This window comes from Microtus oregoni, unplaced genomic scaffold (assembly GCF_018167655.1).
Source record: "Microtus oregoni isolate MIOR12 unplaced genomic scaffold, Mior012 000134F_ref0000037, whole genome shotgun sequence".
In the NCBI taxonomy this organism is placed as follows: domain Eukaryota; kingdom Metazoa; phylum Chordata; class Mammalia; order Rodentia; family Cricetidae; genus Microtus; species Microtus oregoni.
The window spans coordinates 964,512-985,273 of record NW_024544778.1 but is presented as its reverse complement, the minus strand read 5'-3'; the positions used below and the strand labels follow the sequence as shown (position 1 = coordinate 985,273).

Genomic DNA, 20,762 nt, shown 5'->3' with positions numbered 1-20,762 from the left:
GATAGCTTAGTGGATCAGATGATGAACCAGCTGGAGTCACATGGTAAATTGAGGGCTAAGGCCAAGGTGACCCAGGGGCTGACCAAAAGTTTTCTCACAAAAAGGATCTAGAAGCCAGGCTTAGTGGTGCACAACTTTAATGTCAGCAGAGGTAGGCGAATTTCTGTGATTCCAGGCCAGCCTGTACCACCCAGAGCCTCAGCAAGCTGGGATGCAGGGAGAGCATAGCCTGAGGATTTACACACAGAGTCCACGTTCAGTGGTGCTGCTACTGTGTCCATGATGGTGGACAGGGTCTCCTCCACTTCTGTTAGAAGCTGAGCCTTTCACATAATAGCATCGTCCACAGTGTGCAGAACACAGACTCGTGTGCTCCCCTAGAATTGTGTTTAAGATACTGGAGAAGTGAAGCCGGAAGTCAGGCTGCCTCCACATCCGCCCTTTCCCAGAGTGTGGGACTCTGAAAGCCGTTTTGATCTGTTTGCTTCTGGCCTTCGTTACATTTCTGTTGTGAAAGACACTGACCGCCGGGCAGAGGTGGCGCACGCCTTTAATCCCAGCACTCGGGAGGCAGAGGCAGGCGGATCTCTGTGAGTTCGAGACCAGCCTGGTCTACAGAGCTAGTTCCAGGACAGGCTCCAAAGCCACAGAGAAACCCTGTCTCGAGAAACCAAAAAAAAAAAAAAAAAAAAAAAAAAGAAAAGAAAAGACACTGACCAAGGCAACTTACAAAAGAAAGCATTTCATTGGGGCCCTGCTTACATTTTCAGAGGGTGAGACCATGATCATCATGGTGGGAAGCACGGTAGCAAGCAGGCTTGGTGCTGGAGCAGTGGCTGAGAGCTCACATTTAATCCACAAGCACTAGGCAGAGAAGGAAAGACTGGGATCAAAACCCACCCCCAGTGACACCTTCTCCAACAAGGCCACACCTCCTAATCCTTCCCAAACAGTTGCATCAATTAGGTAAGAACTAAATACTCAAATATAAGAGCCTATGGGGGCCATTTTCATTCAAACCACCACATTTCTTAACCCCTGGCTAAGGGTGCCTTTGGCAAGATATGTAGAGGTATATGGGCACCTGCAGAGAACCAGCTGTGTCCTGGGCACTGGAAAGAGCAATTCTCGAGACCTTCAACCTGGAAGTGGAGTCCACTGTCGCTCTTCATGCCTCTGGGGGTGAATACTCAGGATGCCCCACGACTCAGGACTTCCTTGTGATCTACTAGGAATGGCCCCCAGTGCACTTCTTTTAGGGACCAAGAACTTTGTCCATTGTGGGAGGGTTTGACTTCTGAAACAGCCAGGAGTCTTACACATTAAGTCAGAGCCAGAAATATGTGTTCAAGTAAAGACTAATTGTCTGGGTGGTGGCGGTGCATGCCTGTAATCCCTGCACTCAGGAGGGCAGAGGCAGGAGGATCTCTGTGAGCTCAAAGCCAGCCTAGTCTACAGAGTGAGTTCTAGGGCAGCCAGGGATACACAGAGAAACTGTCTGAAAAAACTAACAAGAAAAAAAAGAAAAGACTAATTGTACCAGATGTGATGGTTCAAGCCGGCAATCTTAATTCTTGGGAGACAGGCAGGAGGGTCACCATGAGTTCCTGGGCCAACGTGGGCTACAGAATGAGACTCGGACTCAGAAAGTCAACAACCACCAAAAGTGGCTGAACAGCCGTGATGTGCAAGAAACGACCCGTTTCTGATGGTACCAGAGCCACAAAAGTAGTATGAGAGGGGCTTTAGTCAAGAAGGGCTTCAGCAGGAAGGTCTGGTAAGTAGTTGGTTTGCACAGACTCAGCAGAGCATGGGTTCTGTTGTCTCCAGTGGCATCCCTATCTCAGGAAGAAGAAACCGGCATATCTGCTGCAAGAGGGTTGGGAAGGTCTGCCCAGTATGGGCTGGAATAGTCGGCCCAGCCTGGTGTGGCCTGGAGCAGTCTTGGCTGTGAGGAGAGGTCAGGCCATAGTCTCACGTGTTGGGCAGCCTTGTCAGTAGAACTGATTCAGTAAAACAGTGGTTTTCCTCGGCGGGCATAACTGGATATCAACATGTAGAAGAATGAAAATAGACCCATATCTATCACCATGCACGAAACTCAAGTCCAAATGGATCAAAGACCTCAACATAAAGCCAGGCACACTGAACCTTATAGAAGAGAAAGTGGGAAGTACACTTGAACACATTGGCACAGGGAACCACTTCCTAAGTATAACCTCAGCAGCATAGATACTGAGAGAAACAATTAGTAAATGGGACCTCCAGAAACTGAAAAGCTTCTGTAAAGCAAAGGACACAGTCAACAAGACAAAATGACAGCCTACAGAATGGAAAAAGATCTTCACTAACCCCACATCAGACATAGGTCTGATCTCCAAAATATACAAAGAACTCAAGAAATTGGAAACCAAAAGAACACATAATCCAATTAAAAAAATGGAGTACAGACCTAAAACAGAGAACTCTCAACAGAGAAATCTAAAATGGCTGAAAGACACTTAAGGAAATATTCAACATCCTTAGTCATCAGAGAAATGCAAATCAAAACAACTCTGAGATTCCATCTTACACCTGTAAGAATGGCCAAGATCAAAAACACTGATGACAACTTATGCTGGAGAGGTTGTGGGGAAAAGGGAACACTTCTGCATTGCTGGTGGGAGTGCAAGCTAGTACAACCCCTTTGGATGTCAATGTGGCGATTTCTCAGAAAATTAAGAAACAACCTTCCTCAAGACCCAGCAATACCACTTTTGGGTATATATCCAAAGGATGGTCAATTGTGCCACAAGGACATGTGCTCAACTATGTTCATAGCAGCATTGTTTGTCATAGCCAGAACCTGGAAACAACCTAAATGCCCCTCAGCTGAAGAATGGTTAAGGAAAATGTGGTGGTGTATTTACACAATGGAGAACTACACAGCAGAAAAAAATAACAACATCTTGAATTTTGCAGGAAAATGGATGGAGCTAGAAAACATTTTTTGAGTGAGGAAACCCAGACCCAGAAAGACAATTATCACCTGTATTCACTCATAGGTTTTATTTATTTATTTTTATTTTTTTAAATATTTATTTATTATGTATACACTATTCTGTCTGTGTGTATGCCTGCAGGCCAGAAGAGGGCACCAAAACCCATTACAGATGGTTGTGAGCCACCATGTGGTTGCTGGGAATTGAACTCAGGACCTCTGGAAGAGCAGGCAATGCTCTTAACCTCTGAGCCATCTCTCCAGCCCCTCATAGGTGTTTTTTAAACATAAAGCAAAGAAAGCCAGCTTACAAACCACAATTCCAGAAAACTTAGACAACAATGCGAACACTAAGAGAGACTTACATAGATCTAATCTACATGGGAGATAGAAAGTAGAAAAAGACAAGATCTCCTGAGTAAATTGGGAGCATGGGGACCTTGGGGGAGGATTGAAGTAGGGAGGGCTCAATAAATATCAATTTAAAAAATTGAGATTAAAAACAATGGTTTTTCTCTTATAAAGTGAAACAAACTGATGGCTGGGAACTGGCCTGCTCACCTTCATCACATACTGTGCGCAAAGAAAATCTTCCTTCTGGTCGGTTAATCACAGGGTCACAAGACATTGGAGGAAATTTACCCATTCATTGCTGAAATGTTTTTGAATGCATGCTACATGCTGGTAGCTCTCTAGACTCTGGGTCGGGCATGAATACCTGGCATACCTAGATTGCCTGCCCTCACAGAGCAAAGAACATCCTTGGAGCAGTTAACCTGAGCAAGATCCTAGCCTTCCCAGCGTGGATGTGGTGAAACAGGAGGGTCAGGTGTGGGGTTTGGTTGGATTCGCTTTCAGGTAGAGTGAGCGGTCAAGAAGGGCCATTAAGCATTGGGGGCAGGGTGGGGGAGTCATCAGGAGGAGGACAAGCACCTGCCTGTGTGCACAGGGATACCTAGAAACTAGAGTTCATGTTCATGTGAGGAATGAATGTTGGCCTGCAGGGCCTTGCAGGAACGGGAGCAGCATGGGGAGCCCTGGGCTTCTGTGCAGAACACTGACAAGATTGAGGATCTCTGGTCCAGAAGTAGGAGAAGTCGTCAGCAGGCTGATGGGACACGCCTGGACAGTAGGCCCTAGTGGATGAGAACAGGCCAGCTTTCGATATGCTTAGAGAGGAGCCTGTGGGACTTCTGACGTGGCTGATGAAGAGGCGGTTGCCAGGGACGCCTCAGTTTGGGCTGAGCACACAGGGTGACCGCTAGTTGTTGAGACAAGGGCACAAGGAGGACAGTGAGAGGCCGGACAAGTCAGCTTGTCATGTTGGCTGACCAGCAGGACCAGAAGGTGGCAGCACGGGCTCGATGTTGTAGTGTGGATCCCTGTTCTCTGGTAGCCACAGCCTGCAGAACTTCCCTTTCGGGTTTTGTTCAGAAAAAAAAAAAAAAAAAAAAAACAATGTTTCATGATTTGTGGGTTTTTTGCTGCCATTGATTAGTTGGCTGGTTTTGGTGTGGATCTTTTGAGAGAGGTTCCTACCGTGTAGCCCAGGCTGACTAGAACTTGTCTGTCTTTTTTTTTTTTTTTTTTTTTTTTTGGTTTTTCGAGTCAGGGTTTCTCTGTGGTTTTGGAGCCTGTCCTGGAACTAGCTCTTGTAGACCAGGCTGATCTCGAACTCACAGAGATCCGCCTGCCTCTGCCTCCCGAGTGCTGGGATTAAAGGCGCGCGCCACCACTGCCCGGCCTTGTCTGTCTTTGCCTCCCAAGTTCGGGGGTTACGGGTATATTCCACCAACTCACCTCCCACCTTTCCCTCCCTCTCTCCCTCCACCCCCTCTCTCACTCCCTTTCTCTCCCTCCTTCCTTCCTTCCTTCCTTCCTTCCTTTTTTGTTTGTTTCTATGCTTGGAACAGAATCCAGGGCATCATACATGACAGGCAAGTATCCTACCACTAAGCTATAACCCCATGATTCTGTAATTTATAATAATGATTGTAGTATTCTGATTCCAGTAAGGTCGCTCATGTGACCGTTCATATTTCACATTTACCTTTCAAGGGACTGAAAACCTGAAATGTGATTTTTTTAGTCATGCTTTCTACAGCTTCCTAAGCAGGTACATGAGCAGCAGGGGCAGAATTCATGGTGCACACATTTGTATGGGGCCTGTCTGCCCGGGCTGGACGGTGTGCTCCACAGGACTGGGAGGGGGGCAGCTCCCTCACAGCTGCGTCTGTGCCCCCTCAGCCCTGCTTTCAGGGCCAGTCTGGTGGTGGGCAGGGCAGGGCCCAGGTCCAAAGGGGCTCACACGTTCCTGAGCACTCAGTCCTCCCAAGGGCTCCAAGAGTGAGGTGAAGGATGACTGACACTAGGTAGTAGAAAGATTAGGCCAGTGAACACCCTAATCAGCCAGGGACCCCATGGCTGACCTCACCATGTCAGAGAAATGAGGAGATGTGTGTAATGTGTGTGTTACCCTGACGGCGGTGACTGTACAGTCCACATGTGTGTGCTACCCTGACAGCGGTGACTGTACAGTCCGCATGTGTGTGCTACCCTGACAGCGGTGACTGTACAGTCCGCATGTGTGTGCTGCCCTGACAGCGGTGACTGTGCAGTCCGCATGTGTGTGCTACCCTGACAGCGGTGACTGTACAGTCCGCATGTGTGTGCTACCCTGACAGCGGTGACTGTACAGTCCGCATGTGTGTGCTGCCCTGACGGCGGTGACTGTACAGTCCGCATGTGTGTGCTGCCCTGACGGTGGTGACTGTGCAGTCCGCATGTGTGTGCTGCCCTGACGGCGGTGACTGTCCAGTCCGCATGTGTGTGCTGCCCTGACAGCGGTGACTGTACAGTCCGCATGTGTGTGCTGCCCTGATTGAGGTGACTGTGCAGCCCGCATTCTGACCCAACTGAGGGAGCTACACCAGCCCCTTTGAGGGCGGCACCCGTGAGCCGCTTCTCCCTTAGAAGAGAGAGGTTCCTTTTTTTTGTTTTGTTGAGATGGGTTTAGAGCCTGTACTGGAACTAGCTCTTGTAGACCAGGCTGGCCTTGAAATCAGAGATCTGTCTGTCTCTGCCTCTCAAGTGCTGGGATTAAAGGCGTGCACCACCACTGCCTCACTTACCTGAGAAATTTTTATGTAGCTTGATATATATTAGTATATGTATATAAAATAGAAATGTAAATCACACAGTTACTGGTAATAAATCATAGATAAAGTTAATTTAAAATCTTTCTTGGCTGGCAAGATGGTTCATTGAGTAAAAGCACTTGCTGCCAAGCCTGCCAACCTGATTTCTGTCCCTAGAACTCACGTGGTAGAAGCAGAGAGCCGACTCCAGCAAGTTGTCCTCTGACCTCCCCACAGTGTGCACACATGCAGACACACACATTTAAGTGGAGAAATGTGGAGAAATATAACAGTCTTTGGGCGCCAGGCATGGTGGTGCCAGGCATGGTGGTGCGCACCTTTAGCCCTAGCACCTGAGAGCACAGGCAGGTGGATCTCTGAATCCAAGGCCAGTCTGGTCTGAACAGCAAGTTACTGGGGCTGGAGAGATGGCTCAGCGATGAAGAGCTCTGGCTGCTCTTCCAGAGGAGCTGGGTCCAATTCTCAGCACCCACGTGGGGGCTAAAAACTGTAACTCCAGTTCCATTGGATCTGATGCAAGCAAGCCCTAGACACTCATGCAGTGTGCAGACATACATGCAGGCAAAACACTCGCACATATTTAAAAAATTTTAATTACATAGTAAGTTCCAGGCCAGGCAGTGCTACACAGTAAGACCCTATCAAAAACAAAGACAAAGAAAACTTTAGTTTACATTTAATTTGATCATTTAGTAACAAAGAAAGCAAATTTGCCTACGAATGAATTGGATGTGCTTGTTTATTTTTACATAAATGGTGAAATCTTGGCTGACTACTTGATGCTTAGAACATCAAGCATCTTCAAGTTTTTTTCAGAGCTGGTTGATATTTTGATATCAATGATGAGAAGATTGCTCTACTTAAATATAGTACAAAGTGATAGAAGTTTGTCTGTGGTCTGGAGAGATGTTTTGGTGGTTTAGAGCAGAAGTCCCAGGTTCAATTCCCAGCATCCATGTGGCAGCTCACAACCAACTGTAACTCCAGTTCTAGGGAATCTGATGCCGTCTTCTGGCCTCCAAGGGCACCAGGCACACTTGTAGTGCAGACATACATGCAGGCAAATGACATACACACAAGCAAAATGTGTGTGTGTGAAACAGCTCTGACTGTCCTGGCCTCAAACTCACAGAGATCCGCCTGCCTCAGGCGTGCACCACTACTACCCGGACAGACAGAAACTTTTAAAATTAAGCATCCTTTTTTTTTTTTCGAGACAGGGTTTCTCTGTGGCTTTGGAGCCTGTCCTGGAACTAGCTCTGTAGACCAGGCTGGTCTCGAACTCACAGAGATCCGCCTGCCTCTGCCTCCCGAGTGCTGGGATTAAAGGCGTGCGCCACCACCGCCCGGCTAAATTAAGCATTCTTACGTAATAAAAACCAAAGGTCTATAAAGATACATATTGAAGAATGGTGGTACGAAGCCTTTGTTTTCTGTAGGTAACTATCACGCGTGCAGAACAAACTTTGTATGTGCTATAAAGACACTGCGGCTCACGACGGACCGTGGTCTCAAGCCTGACCTGAGGTGTCTGAGGTCGCTGCCCTCCTTCACTCCCCACTCACAGGAGCTGCTGCTGGAGTTTGAATCTGAGATGCAGAGACGGGAGCACGAATTCCAGCTGAGGGCAGACGACATGAGCAATGTGGTCTTGGCCCATGAGCTCAAGGTAACCGTCCCTGCCGGGGCTTTGGCGGGCTTTCTAGCTCTCCAGTTCACTGTTGCCAGCTTTGATCTGAGCTGCAAGCACCTCAGCATCCTCCCACAGCTGTTCCCCCGGACTTTCCTAGGTGAAGCTACTGAACAAAGAGCTGCAGGCTCTGAGAGAAGCTGGGGCGCAGGCCACAGAGAGTCTGCAGAAGGCAGAGGCAGAGCACATTGAGTTGGAGAGGAGGCTACAGGGCCGTGCCCTGGAGTTCCAGAATCTGGAGGCCGTGAAGGATGGTCGGTGCGTGGGTTCTCCTCCCGGGCACTGTGGCCATCAGGGCTAGAGCCTGGTGGCCCTGCCTTCCTAGCTATGCCAGCTCTTTGCTTCGGCTTCTTCTGTAACTGCTCTTTACTGATACAGTTTTTGTTCAGGATAAAGGACTTGGAGGAGAAGCTTCACTCTGTACAGCTGGCCAGTAAGAGAGCCGAGGACACCGTCAGGAGGAAGTGAGTATTTGTGCCTGGGTGGGGAGCTCTGGGAGAGAGTCTGGGTTGTAGTCACTGACGACAAGGGCCCTGTGCCGGGTAGCCTGTGCTCACGTGATGCTTTGGCTCCATGCTCTACTTCCTCAGAGAGGGTTAGACTTTCAACATCTCAAAACTTAAAATTCTTTAAGGGCCAGGGCTCCAGGTCATTGGTAAAGCACAAGCTTAGCATGCCTGAAATTCTGGATCTAATCTCCAGTGCCAAAACACGCTTTTAAAAAGTATAGCCTTAGTTAAAAGTTAACTTTTATGGGTGAGTGAGCTTGCTCTGTACATAAAATCTTTGCCACCATAGGGAGCGAGTGGCCAGAGTTCCCACTCTGGAATCCATGCGGTTAAAGAAGAGAACTGACTTCACACACGTGACTTCACACAATGCCCACCACTAAATAAATATTTAAAAAATTGAAAGTTAACGTTTAAAACTTGAATGTTTTTTTTTTTTTTTTTTTTTTTTTTTGGTTTTTCGAGACAGGGTTTCTCTGTGGCTTTGGAGCCTGTCCTGGAACTAGCTCTGTAGACCAGGCTGGTCTCGAACTCACAGAGATCCGCCTACCTCTGCCTCCCGAGTGCTGGGATTAAAGGCGTGCGCCACCATCGCCCGGCTTGAATGTTTTATTAACTATAAATTTTAGACTGTAGCCCCAAACTTTACCATGTTGATGCAGTCACCTCTTATTCTCATGGATGTAGATTCTCTGAGCTCTCTTTTTCCTGCTGACATAGCCTGTGACCAGAGTAGGTTGGGACCCAGCCAACTGCAGCAGGTGCTTCTTGTTGCCAAGGTCTGGGACACCCAGGAAGTAGGTGGTGTGTTGGCTCAAGGTGGAACTTCAGCAGGGCCATTGAAACATTGCCCCTCCTCCAGGCTATCGTGGGGTTCAGGAGGTGCTGGAACAGCACAGTCAACAAGGTAGCTCCATGGAGTGGGTTGGGGATGGGGTGAGAGGCCCCATGAGTGAGCTCAGCTGGAAGCTCCAGCTCTAGGGTTTTAGCCCCCAGGGCAAGAATCATTTACTTTCTCTTCCAAAGGAAACACAGTAACTGTAGCGATAACACACCTCCCTAGTGATGAGCTGAGAGTGTTCCTGTGCCCTCCGTGGGCTGGTCGCGGTCTCGGTGCTGAGCTAAGAGTGCTTTGTGAACTGTTTTGGTGTCTGTCTCGTGAGCTTTGGGATGCATCCAGGAGCCTGGCATCTAAGAATAGCTGCTTACATAGGAAGAGCAAGCTCACCCCCAAGTCACTCCTGTAAAGCCGGCATCCTGTCGGGGATCCTGTAGTGTGAGAACAGATGGCAGACACTTTGGAGACTCCAGGGCACTGAGTGAACCCTGGTGGGGCCCTTCCCTGTGTTCCAGACATGAAGAGCTTGACTGTGAAGCCAGGAAGAAAGACGCAATGCTGGCAGCAGTGAAGAGCGCCCATGCAGAGCAGCTGCGAGCGCTGGAGGCCAGGGTGCTGCAGCTGCAAGCCCACTGCGAAACCCTGGAGGGGCAACTGCGCAGGGCCGAGTGGACGCGAGCTGATGATGCCAAAGAAAAGAATGCCCTTATTGACAAGTGAGCCACTCCCTCTGGCCTGCCTGGCCCAACAGCCCTGCGTGCCTGTGCCCTGGCCAGGCATGGGCCATTTTAGACCAAGGGAAATTGCATGCAATAGGTGGGAGGGACTTTGGAACTTTCTGGCCATTTTTTCTAACCATTTCTCTTAATGTTTTCTTTTTAATTATGTAGTTTTTATATTTATGATTATTTGTGGTAAAGTATACATAACAAAGTTTGTCTTTAGTTTTTGCTTTTTCTAAGACAAGGTCTCATTTGACCAAAGTTGGTCCAGAACTTGCCCTATAACCTTAGTTGGCCTTGAATTTATAATCCTTGTGCGTCCACCTCCCAAGTGCTGGGACTGCAAGTGTGTGCCACCATGTCGGATGCCAGCCATTGGCGGGACTGTTCCCATTCAGCGCTGGCTTCCCCCCTTCCCTAGCCTCCCAGTGGCCTCCAGTCTGCTTTCTCTGTGAATCTGCTACCCTAGGAACAGCACATGCTGTAATCGTATGGCACTGGCCCTTCTGTGACTGGCCTGTCACAGAGACTCGAGTCCCCAAGGTGCGTTCAGCCACGTTTGTCGACTGCCACTCTCCTTTAAATCACTGTGACTGTGTGGAACCATCCATTACCTCCAGAGGCCGTGGGGACTCGTGGGCCAGCTAGCCTCTCATAATATTGAGCCACAGGTCCCACTGAGAGACCTCCTGGGGGGCATCACCCAGGGTCAACCTCTGGCCTATTGAGCGTGGACAGCGCTGCTGTCTGCACGGGCAGGCCGACCTCCCTTATAGACTTCACTTTCAACTCTTGTGGATATGAACAGAACTGGAATTTGAGGACCACACAGCTCTGGGTTTTACATTTGTTTTGCCTGTGTGGGAGACCTCTGCTCTCCTCCCTCGGGCTTCCCAGTGCTTCAGTATCCAATCCAGGCCAGAGTGTTTGGGCAATCTGCTCCACCTGTGCCTCGTCAGCTGGGAGACTGTCGTAACAGCGCTGGGCGTGCAGCCCTGCGCCCCCATCCATGGGAACACCGTGTTCAGGAGAAACACTGACGTCATGCTCTCAGACTTAGCAGCTGGGTGTGTCTTTGGGATGGGGGTATTTCAATCTTTTTTTTTTTCTAACAGAAAATGACTGCCAAATTACATTTCTGTTAGGGGAAGAAGTAGATCTTAGAACTACGATGTTTCAGGAAATTAAAGTTTATTCCACATGGGCTAGCAAGATGGCTCAGTGGTTAAGAGTGCTAACCACTCCTCCAGGGGATCCGAGTTCAACCCTCAGCACTCACATGCAGACAAAATACCCATACACAAAACAGAAAAATAAGAAATTATAAATTGGCCAGATGATAGTGGCACACACTGTAATCCTAACACACAGGGAGCAGAGGCAGGTGGATCTCTGTGAGTTCAAGGTCAGCCTAGTCCACAGAGATCCAGGATGCCCAGGGCTACATAGAGAAGCCCTATCTCAAAAACAAAACAAAACGAAAACAAAAAACAAATTTATGTTGTACTTTAAAATGCTCGTTCCATGTTACTTGGTTAAGTCCAGTGTGCTCTTGATCGATCAGTGAGGTAAGAGCCAAGGCAGCCACCTCGATGAGCCAGCGATGCCCCAGCGCGCTGTGGGTGTGGGGTGCTATGTCATTGCTGTTGCATTCCCCCATCAGTGTAGCTGCAACGCTGGGACCTCATGGAGCCTGGCTGCTTCCTGCCTCCTCTTGAAGCCTTAAACTACATGTGTTTGTCTTTGTTTGGAGAGAGGGTCTCACCATATATGTGTGTGTGTGTGTGTGTGTGTGTGTCTGTGTGTGTGTGTCTGTGTGTGTACACACACATACATACATATATATATATATATACACACACACACACGTATATAGTACTGGATAGCCTGGAATTCACAATCCTCCTGCCTTAGCCTCCCAAGTGCTGGAATTATATGCCACACCCAGTTTTAACTATCTTTTAGTTTCTATCTCTAAGTATTTTTTGCTTATTAAGAGTTATTACTAGGCAGACAGGGCACTGTTCTCACTTCTGGGAGTTCAGATACCATTCTCATCTCTATCCGGAGCATGCACTGGCGTTCAGTGACAACCTCAGTGCTTAGCAGTGGGTTTGCTCGAGGACCCCTGGGTAAACACGTAGGATTGGGATAAAAACGGGTTTAGTGGTGACCCGCCTGCTTCACTTGGAATGGTCAGTGTCTACTGGTCTCCATGTAAGGGTGCGGCAGTCATAGCCTGGCACCCAATCTGGGCCAAGTGCTTGGGGAGTGAGGTAGAGTGTGAAGAGGAGGCTACAGTGGACACAGGTCACTGGCCAGCTGTGTCTGTGCTGGTGCTGGGGATGTTGGCAAGATGTGACGAGGTATGCATTTCTAGGTCCGTCTGCTCGGTACCAGATAACCAGCACAGACAGCCAGACTCCCAAAATGTGTAGAGATGTTGGCACAGACCAGGTTTGAAACACCGATGCTGGGTTCCGTGATCGAGGGCGGCCTCACTCTGGAGCAGCTGCGTGGCAAGCAGCTGCTACTCACAGTCTGCTTGGCTCAAGAGGTCTGTGCTCAGGGATGTGATCCCTGGTGAATCCTGTGACAGGAACAGAGTTGTCCCTCTGAGGAGGGATGGTCTTGCTTAGATCAGCACAATGCCTTCCCTAAAGAGGGCCTGTGTTCCCGAGGAAAATGTCCCAGCAACACTTACTGCCAAGCTAATGAGCAGCCTCTGGAATCTACTTGTGCTTGCCACTGAAATGTGTTGGGGGCTGTGCTGGGCACTTCCTCAATCCTCAGTCCCATTGGCTGTGGGTGCCGATCAGCTCTCCACTCTGCGTAATTTAACCCTGTATATAGTCAATGGTGTTAACATTCACGTAGTTGACTGCTAGATGTTTCTTACTGAGTAGAACTGTGGCTTTTCTGCATGGACCGGACAGCTATGTGTGCATTCCTCCGAGTCTATATAGAAGCTGAGGGAGTATAAGGGAACCTAGCTGGATTCACACACTTCTTCCCGTGCAGACTTCATGAAGACGCAGCAGCTTTGAAAGCTGCCTGGGATGCCCAGATCACTCAGATGTCCAAGGAGGCTGTCTCCAAAGACCTTCAGGTCCAGATGCTACAGGAAGAAGAGGGGAAGCTCAAGGCACAGGTGGCCAGGTTCCAGAAGGACATAGACAGGTACTGTCCCAAGGCAGATCCTCGGGATTGGAACTGCAGGGAAAGAAACTTGGGAGGATCAGTAAAAGAGACGTAAGCAGATTGTGGTGGTCAAGAGAGCAGACATCCTAGCCAAGAGGGCATGCCCAGACACCTTTGAGATGAAGAATTTCAGGCTTCAAGGAAAGCAGCCAAAGGGATGGTGGGTGTTGAGGAGTGGCCACTTCCTCTGCCTTCAACATGCTTGTGTTTTAGCTTTGACCCCAGCACTCTGGAAGCAGAGGCAGGCAGACTTTCATGAGTTCAATGACAGCACAGCATTCTGGGACATCCAAGGCTACATAGAGAGACCCTGTCTCAAAAAAAAAAAAAAGAAAGAAAGAAAAGAAAGAAAGAAAAGAAAGAAAGAAAATAAATTTAAATTTAAAAATGTGTTCCCTGTTCACTGTAAGGACTCAGGCAGATGTAAAGCCCTGTCCACGAGACGGATCTGGGTAACCAGACACGTGCACCCTACCCTCTAACCCAGATCCCCGCAGGTCTGCAGCCCCCACTGCCCCCACTCCCATCTGCTGCCCGCCCAGACTGGGCGTCTAAGTGTGACTTTTGACTCTGGTGTCTTCATCACTGAGGTTAGGATGCTGCGAATTCTTTTTGATACTCAGTCTTGTGATGCTTGAGTTCGTAGCTGCCTTTTATTTTCTGGAAGGGGGACAGGTTTCAAGGCAGGGTTTCTCTGTGTGACAACAGTTCCAGATGTCGGAAACTCGCTCTCGAGACCAGGCTGGCCTCGAACTCACAGAGATCCGCCTGTATCTGCCTCCTGAGTGCTGGGATTAAAGGCGTGCACCACCACCCAACTAGCTGCCTTTTTTTTTCTCTCTCTCTCTCTCTTTTTTTTTTCAAGATTTTTTTCCTCTCTAATACTTTTTCTGTTCATTTTGTTCTTTGTGTCTGTCTGTCCACTTCATCTCACTGTCGCACATCCCTGGCTCCTGTTACCTTGCTGTGTGTGCCCCTCTTGCTCACGCACTGGGCATTTTAGGGCCTTCCCTTTACTCCCAACCAGCCTCACTACAGGCTTATCGGGTCTATCGATCTTCAAATCTTTGTGAAGAACCAGCTTTTTGATTTGATTTTTTTTCAACTGTTTTCAGTTCTACTACTACTTTCTTCTATTTCCTTTGGATCTGGTTATTTGTTCTGATTGATCCTGACAGTGGAGCCACGATGATTTACTCTGAGCATCCTTCCTTCCATCAGATACGATTCGTGGTATAAATTTCTTTTCAAACACAGCTTAGCCACACCCAATGAATCCTGGTCTGCTCAGCAGAAATACAGTCTCCTTGTATGTTCTTCTCAGGCCAGGAGATGTTCTAGTCCCAGGTTCCATTTGTCCGCGATTCTGACCTAACCTGGCCGTGCATGTGGAATGCACCTTGCACAATTGATTTCCTCTGCGATCTGTTTCGTGGCTTTGGAACGTGCTCTGCCCTGATGGCTGGCTAAGTAGCCCTAAAGGATAAAGCATGCTCTTGTTGCAGTCTGGGCTCTGAAAATGTCACCTGTACCACTCTGGTGGCTAACAGTGTTCTTGTCTCCCATGTCCCTGTGATCTGCCCACTGGTTCTGTCAGTTAGAGAAGAGAATAACTGTGCTTAGGCGTGGCTCCCTCTCGGCTCTGTCTTTAGCTCTGATGTCGAGTGCGGCTGCATTTAGGGTGGTGCCGGCTGCTCACTGGTCGTGCTGGGTTCTGTATCAGTATAGCCAGTTCCCTTTGCCCCCTTTGTCCTCACTGCTGTCTGACATGGACCCTCGGCTCCTCCTGCTCTTTCAGCTTTCGTGTTCCAGTGGCACATGCTCCAATTTTCTCTGTTCAGGGTTTAGCTGTGACACCTTCAGTTCCCTGCTTGCACACTGGTTCTCTCTGCTGAGTGTGGCCACCTCCCTCCAGCACCGTTTTCTCCAGCATTTGGAGAATTTTGACATCTGCCCATTATGTTCACCTGTCCCCAGGTGCTAATGTTCCTCCAGGTCTCCCATAGGCGAGCTTCTCCCCGTACCTCAGCACAAGCTACACTTGAGATGGGAAGGACACGGAAGAGCATCATGTCAGCCCCTCATCCTGCATTCTGCCTTTGCTCTTAATGTTGAAGAGACCGCAGGAAAGAAAGTTAACATGGTGTAGTTTGATTTTTTTGCTCTTTGTTCTTTGCTCTTTGAGGGACCTGCCTCCCAGCTCCCAGATAAATACATATAGAGGTTTATTCTTTCTTATGAATGCCTAGCCTTAACTTATTTCTAACCAGCTTTCCTTAACTTAAATTATCCCATCTACCTTTTGCCTCTGGACTTTCACCTTTCTCTAATTCTGCATATCTTTCTTTACTTCTTACTTCGTGGCTTGCTGGTAGCGGGGTGGCCGGCCCCAGGAGTCCCTCCTCCTTTTCTTGCTCCTCCATCTCCTTTTCCCAAATTTTTCCTCCTCTTTATCTTCTCTGCCTGTCAGCCCCACCTAGCCTCTCTCCTGCCTAGCTACTGACCATTCAGCTTTTTATTAGACCAATCAGGTGTTTTAGATAGGCAGAGTAACACAGATTCACAGAGTTAAACAAATGCAACATAAAATAATGTAACACATCTTTGCATCATTAAAACAAATGTTCCACAGCATAAACAAATGTAACACATCTTAAAATATTCCACAACTTGGGACATTGGACTGTGTCTATAGGTACAAGCAGCAACTGTCCCTGGCAGTGGAAAGGGAACAGAGCCTGGAGCGCGACCAGGTGCAGCTGGGTCTAGACTGGCAGCGCCGTTGCGATGATGTTGAGCGAGACCAGATCCAGAAATCAGAGACTTTGATCCAAGGGCTGACCAAGGCCAGAGACCAGGTGCGTTGGCTAGTTCTGGGTTGGCATCCATGAAGTACTGAAGATGGTGTGGCGTCTATGCAGTACTGTAGAAGATGGGTGTGGCCCTTGCCATATTATTTTTTAACTCAGAAAACACAAAGCCTTAAATACCAGTTAATTTATAGCAGTGAGTCACAGCCACACTGGTGCAGTGATGGGGCCCTGTAATCCCAGCTGCTGGGGTTGGGGAAGAGGGAGGATCCCAAGTTCAAGGCCAATCTGAGTACAAATAAGTCTCTGCCCTATCTCCAAATGTATTCACTGTACGAGCTGTTCCCTTTAGCTGTGGCATGGTTTTGAGAGTGCTGACCAGGGCAAACTCGGTACCATGGCTGAACAGAAAGTCCTGCTCCACCACTAGGTGGCCCTAGCGCTCTGAGTGCTGCTTGTAAATCTTGTCTTGTGGCTGTGCGTTTGCTCCTGCTGTCCACTCTCTAGCAGGAGGGTGCTGGTCTCCGCCCACTGATGGACGTTTCCCCAGGTTGCTGCTAAGCTCCAGGAGACAGAGAAGGCGCTGCGTCAGCAGGAGACGTTGCTGAAGGCTGTGTCACTGGAACGAGACCAGGCCGTGGAGACTCTGCGGACACACGGGCTAGTCACCGGACAGGAGGCACAGGTGAGCCCCCTGCTGGCTTGAAGAGCCTTCCTTCCCTCCGTCCACAGCTGCGGAAGAGACTTCCGTGTCTACTAGGTCGGCTAGGACTTTCTCGGTCCAGCCCCTCTCAATGGCAGTTGCCCCAACGAGGGCAAGTCCAGAGCTTTACTGCATTAGTGGGCGTTCCAGTGCGAGGAGTTCCCTGCTCTTTAGCCCTCGAGGCTCCACCCCTACATCCAAAGGCGCCACTCGACACTAGGGGGCAGTGTCAAGTCACTGTTGAGTCTTCAGAACCGCTCATAGTTAAATGCTCACGAGACCATTAATTTGCTAACTCCATCTCTTAACTTTATCTTTATTTATTATTGTTGTTGGAGGAGCCACGACAAGCATCCGAAGGTCAGAGGGCAACTTGTGGAGTTGGTTCTCCCCTTCCACTTTTATGTGGGTTTTGAGGACCTCACTCAGACTTCTGGACTTGCAGCAAGCATCTTTATCTATAAACCCAAGTCTCTTCCTCATAGAGGTGGATACCGCCATGGAGACCAATCTGCCTAAGCTGTTGCAGTTGTTAGCAGGACTAAATTCCTAGGCAGAGGGGCTGGGAGGGCTCAGGGCGGGAGCTCAGGGGGACTGGGGGGCCTAGAGGCAGCCTTAGATGGAGAGAGGCAGGAAATAGCATTTTCCCAGGCCTGCAGATGGTTTTGTTTCCCTTGCTGGGTTGTTTTTTTTTTTTTTTGAGGTGTCCTCACCCCTCAGTGTGGTGAAGTGAAGATCATAGCACCCTGAGCAGTGAGATTGATGAGAGACTGTACCATGTCCACTTCCGGCAAGCATTTTCCACCCTATAAAGTCCCTACACACTTCCCTTGGTTCTACCTCCTTACCCAATAGTCCTCATTGATTCGTTTCTCTGCCTATTGCGTCTGTTGCCATGAAGGACCAGGTGGGCAGGATTCCCTCTGTCGCATGCAATGGGGCTTGGCCATAGTTACAGATATTTCAAGGACTGGGCATGGTAAAGAATTAAAGTTCCTCCCTTTAATCCCAGAAGAACTGTGAGTTTGGGACCAGCCTGGTCTACATAGTGAGTTCCAGGACAACCAGAGTTATATATTGAGACCCTGCCTCAAACCCCATCCACCCCCAACATAAGAATATTTGAAGGGATAAGGTTACAGTTCGGCTGGCAAAGTGCTTGCCGTGTGTGACCACAGGGACCTAAATCTACAGAGTCATCCAGTGCTGCTCCTGAACTCCACACGATGACACATGGGCACACCTGTACACACCAGCATGTAAGACACATGGGCACACCTGTACACACCAGCATGTAAGACACATGGGCACACCTGTACACACCAGCATGTAAGACACATGAGCACACCTGTACACACCAGCATGTAAGACACATGGGCACACCTGTACACACCAGCATGTAAGACACATGGGCACACCTGTACACACCAGCATGTAAGACACATGGGCACACCTGTACACACCAGCATGTAAGACACATGGGCACACCTGTACACACTAGCATGTAATACACATGGGCACAGCTGTACACACCAGCATGTAATACACATGGGCACACCTGTACACACCAGCATGTAATACACATGGGCACAGCTGTACACACCAGCATGTAATACACATGGGCACAGCTGTACACACCAGCATGTAATACACATGAGCACACCTGTACACACCAGCAAGCAAAACACATGGACACACACAGTATTTAAAATTTAGGCAGGTGTGTGGCACGTGCTGTGATTTTAGCACTCAGGCAACTGAGGGAAGAAAATCGTGAGTTCAAGGCCAGCATGGACTACATAGGCTCTCTAGGCCAGCATGGACTACATAGGCTCTCTAGGCCAGCATGGACTACATAGGCTCTCTAGGCCAGCATGGACTACATAGGCTCTCTAGGCCAGCATGGACTACATAGGCTCTCTAGGCCAGCATGGACTACATAGGCTCTCTAGGCCAGCATGGACTACATAGGCTCTCTCTCTATCAGAAACAAATGAAAAAAATGCTACTAGGCAAGGACACAGAGAGCACTTTCCTCGCATGATCCAGGCCCCAGATTTGATTCCCAATACCACAAATAATGGTAATCCGTCCCTGCACACACTCATCCCCACAGTCATTCTGCGGGGCACACAGAGCCCAGGAACAGTTTCTTCCCCGCACTGACTCTTAGCACACAAAGCCAGAGTGCATCTGTGAGGACCCCACCCCTGCTGCATGGGAATCGTCCAGCCATGGGAGCCACGGGAGCCTGGCTGCTTGTTTGTACTCTGGGATGTAAGATAGCCTTAGAGGACACACAGATGCACAGGGTGGCCATGTGATGGCAGAGACTGGAGTGACAGACTTACAACCAGGGACATCAGAGACTGGAGTGACAGACTTACAACCAGGGACACCAGACTGGAGTGACAGACTTACAACCAGGAGCACCAGAGACTGGAGTGACAGACTTACAGCCAGGGACACCAGAGACTGGAGTGACAGACTTACAACCAGGAGCACCAGACTGGAGTGACAGACTTACAACCAGGGACACCAGAGACTGGAGTGACAGACTTACAACCAGGGACACCAGACTGGAGTGACAGACTTACAACCAGGAGCACCAGAGACTGGAGTGACAGACTTACAACCAGGGACACCAGAGACTGGAGTGACAGACTTACAACCAGGGACACCAGAGACTGGAGTGACAGACTTACAACCAGGAGCACCAGACTGGAGTGACAGACTTACAACCAGGGACACCAGAGACTGGAGTGACAGACTTACAACCAGGGACACCAGAGACTGGAGTGACAGACTTACAACCAGGGACACCAGAGACTGGAGTGACAGACTTACAACCATGGACACCAGACTGGAGTGACAGACTTACAACCAGGAGCACCAGACACTGGAGTGACAGACTTACAACCATGGACACCAGACTGGAGTGACAGACTTACAACCAGGAGCACCAGACTGGAGTGACAGACTTACAACCAGGGACACCAGACTGGAGTGACAGACTTACAACCAGGAGCACCAGACTGGAGTGACAGACTTACAACCAGGGACACCAGACTGGAGTGACAGACTTACAACCAGGAGCACCAGACTGGAGTGACAGACTTACAACCAGGGACACCAGAGACTATAGTGACAGACTTACAACCAGGAGCACCAGACTGGAGTGACAGACTTACAACCAGGGACACCAGACTGGAGTGACAGACTTACAACCAGGAATACCAGGAGCACACATCAGAGGCCGACGTGGCCTGACGTGGCCTGACGTGGCCTGGCACAGATCTCTGCAGGCATTTACAGGAAGCGCAGTGTCAGGCGTGGGCCTGCATAGCAGGAGAGGATAAATTCATCTGGACCTAGTTCATGGACGTCTGTCCTGAAGCTGTGAGGAACTCCCGCAGACTCTGTAGAGCCAAGCCTGGGCTAGTCCTCCGGCAGGCAGGCCTCATCGGGCTCCCCTAATCGTGCCCATCTGAAGATAAGGCTGCTCTTAGGATGACACTCTTTCAGGACTTTTGTTTGTTTTGTTTTTTTGAGTCACAGTTTTCTCTGTGTAGCCCTGGCTGTCCTGAAACTCACTCTGTAGACCAGGCTGGCCTCAAACTCAGATATCCATCTGTTTCCCAAGTGCTGGGATTAAAGGCACATGCCACCACCACCACCCAGCTTCAACCTACTTTCTTATAGAACCCAGGACCACCAGCCCAAGGATGGCACCACCCACAGAGGGCTGGGCCCTCCCATCAATCACTAAGGAAATGCCCTACAGGTGTATCTACAGCCTGACCTTATGGAGGCATTTTCTCAATTGAGGTTCTCTCCTCCCTGATGACTCTAGTCTGTGTCAGGCTGACATAAAACTGCCCAGCACAACTATCCCTTGCCAGCTTGACACACAAACACATCACTGCTAAGCCACAAACCTAACCTTTCCTTGTTCATCCCCAAAATCAAACATTAATATAAACATCACATATAAGTATGTATATGTATGTGTATATGTATAAAAGTCCGCTAGTCTTACAAATTCAAACACTTTAAAAGTTCAGCCTGGTTGGGTGGTGGTGGTGCACGTCTTTAATCCCAGCACTCAGAAGACAGGCGGATCTCTGTGAGTTCGAGGCCAGCTTGGTCTA

General features: G+C 49.2%; 1 protein-coding gene across 1 annotated transcript in view; it reads left to right on the top strand.

Annotated features, from left to right (window-relative positions):
- Positions 1 to 20,762, top strand: part of LOC121444575 (coiled-coil domain-containing protein 57-like) — a 95,981-nt gene that overhangs the window by 15,666 nt on the left and 59,553 nt on the right. The window contains exons 4-10 of the mRNA XM_041646410.1: positions 7,706 to 7,807; positions 7,929 to 8,086; positions 8,218 to 8,292; positions 9,691 to 9,891; positions 12,919 to 13,077; positions 15,794 to 15,956; positions 16,459 to 16,593. Of these exons, the coding sequence (XP_041502344.1) occupies positions 7,706 to 7,807; positions 7,929 to 8,086; positions 8,218 to 8,292; positions 9,691 to 9,891; positions 12,919 to 13,077; positions 15,794 to 15,956; positions 16,459 to 16,593 (993 nt within the window). The remainder of the gene's footprint in view (positions 1 to 7,705; positions 7,808 to 7,928; positions 8,087 to 8,217; positions 8,293 to 9,690; positions 9,892 to 12,918; positions 13,078 to 15,793; positions 15,957 to 16,458; positions 16,594 to 20,762) is intronic.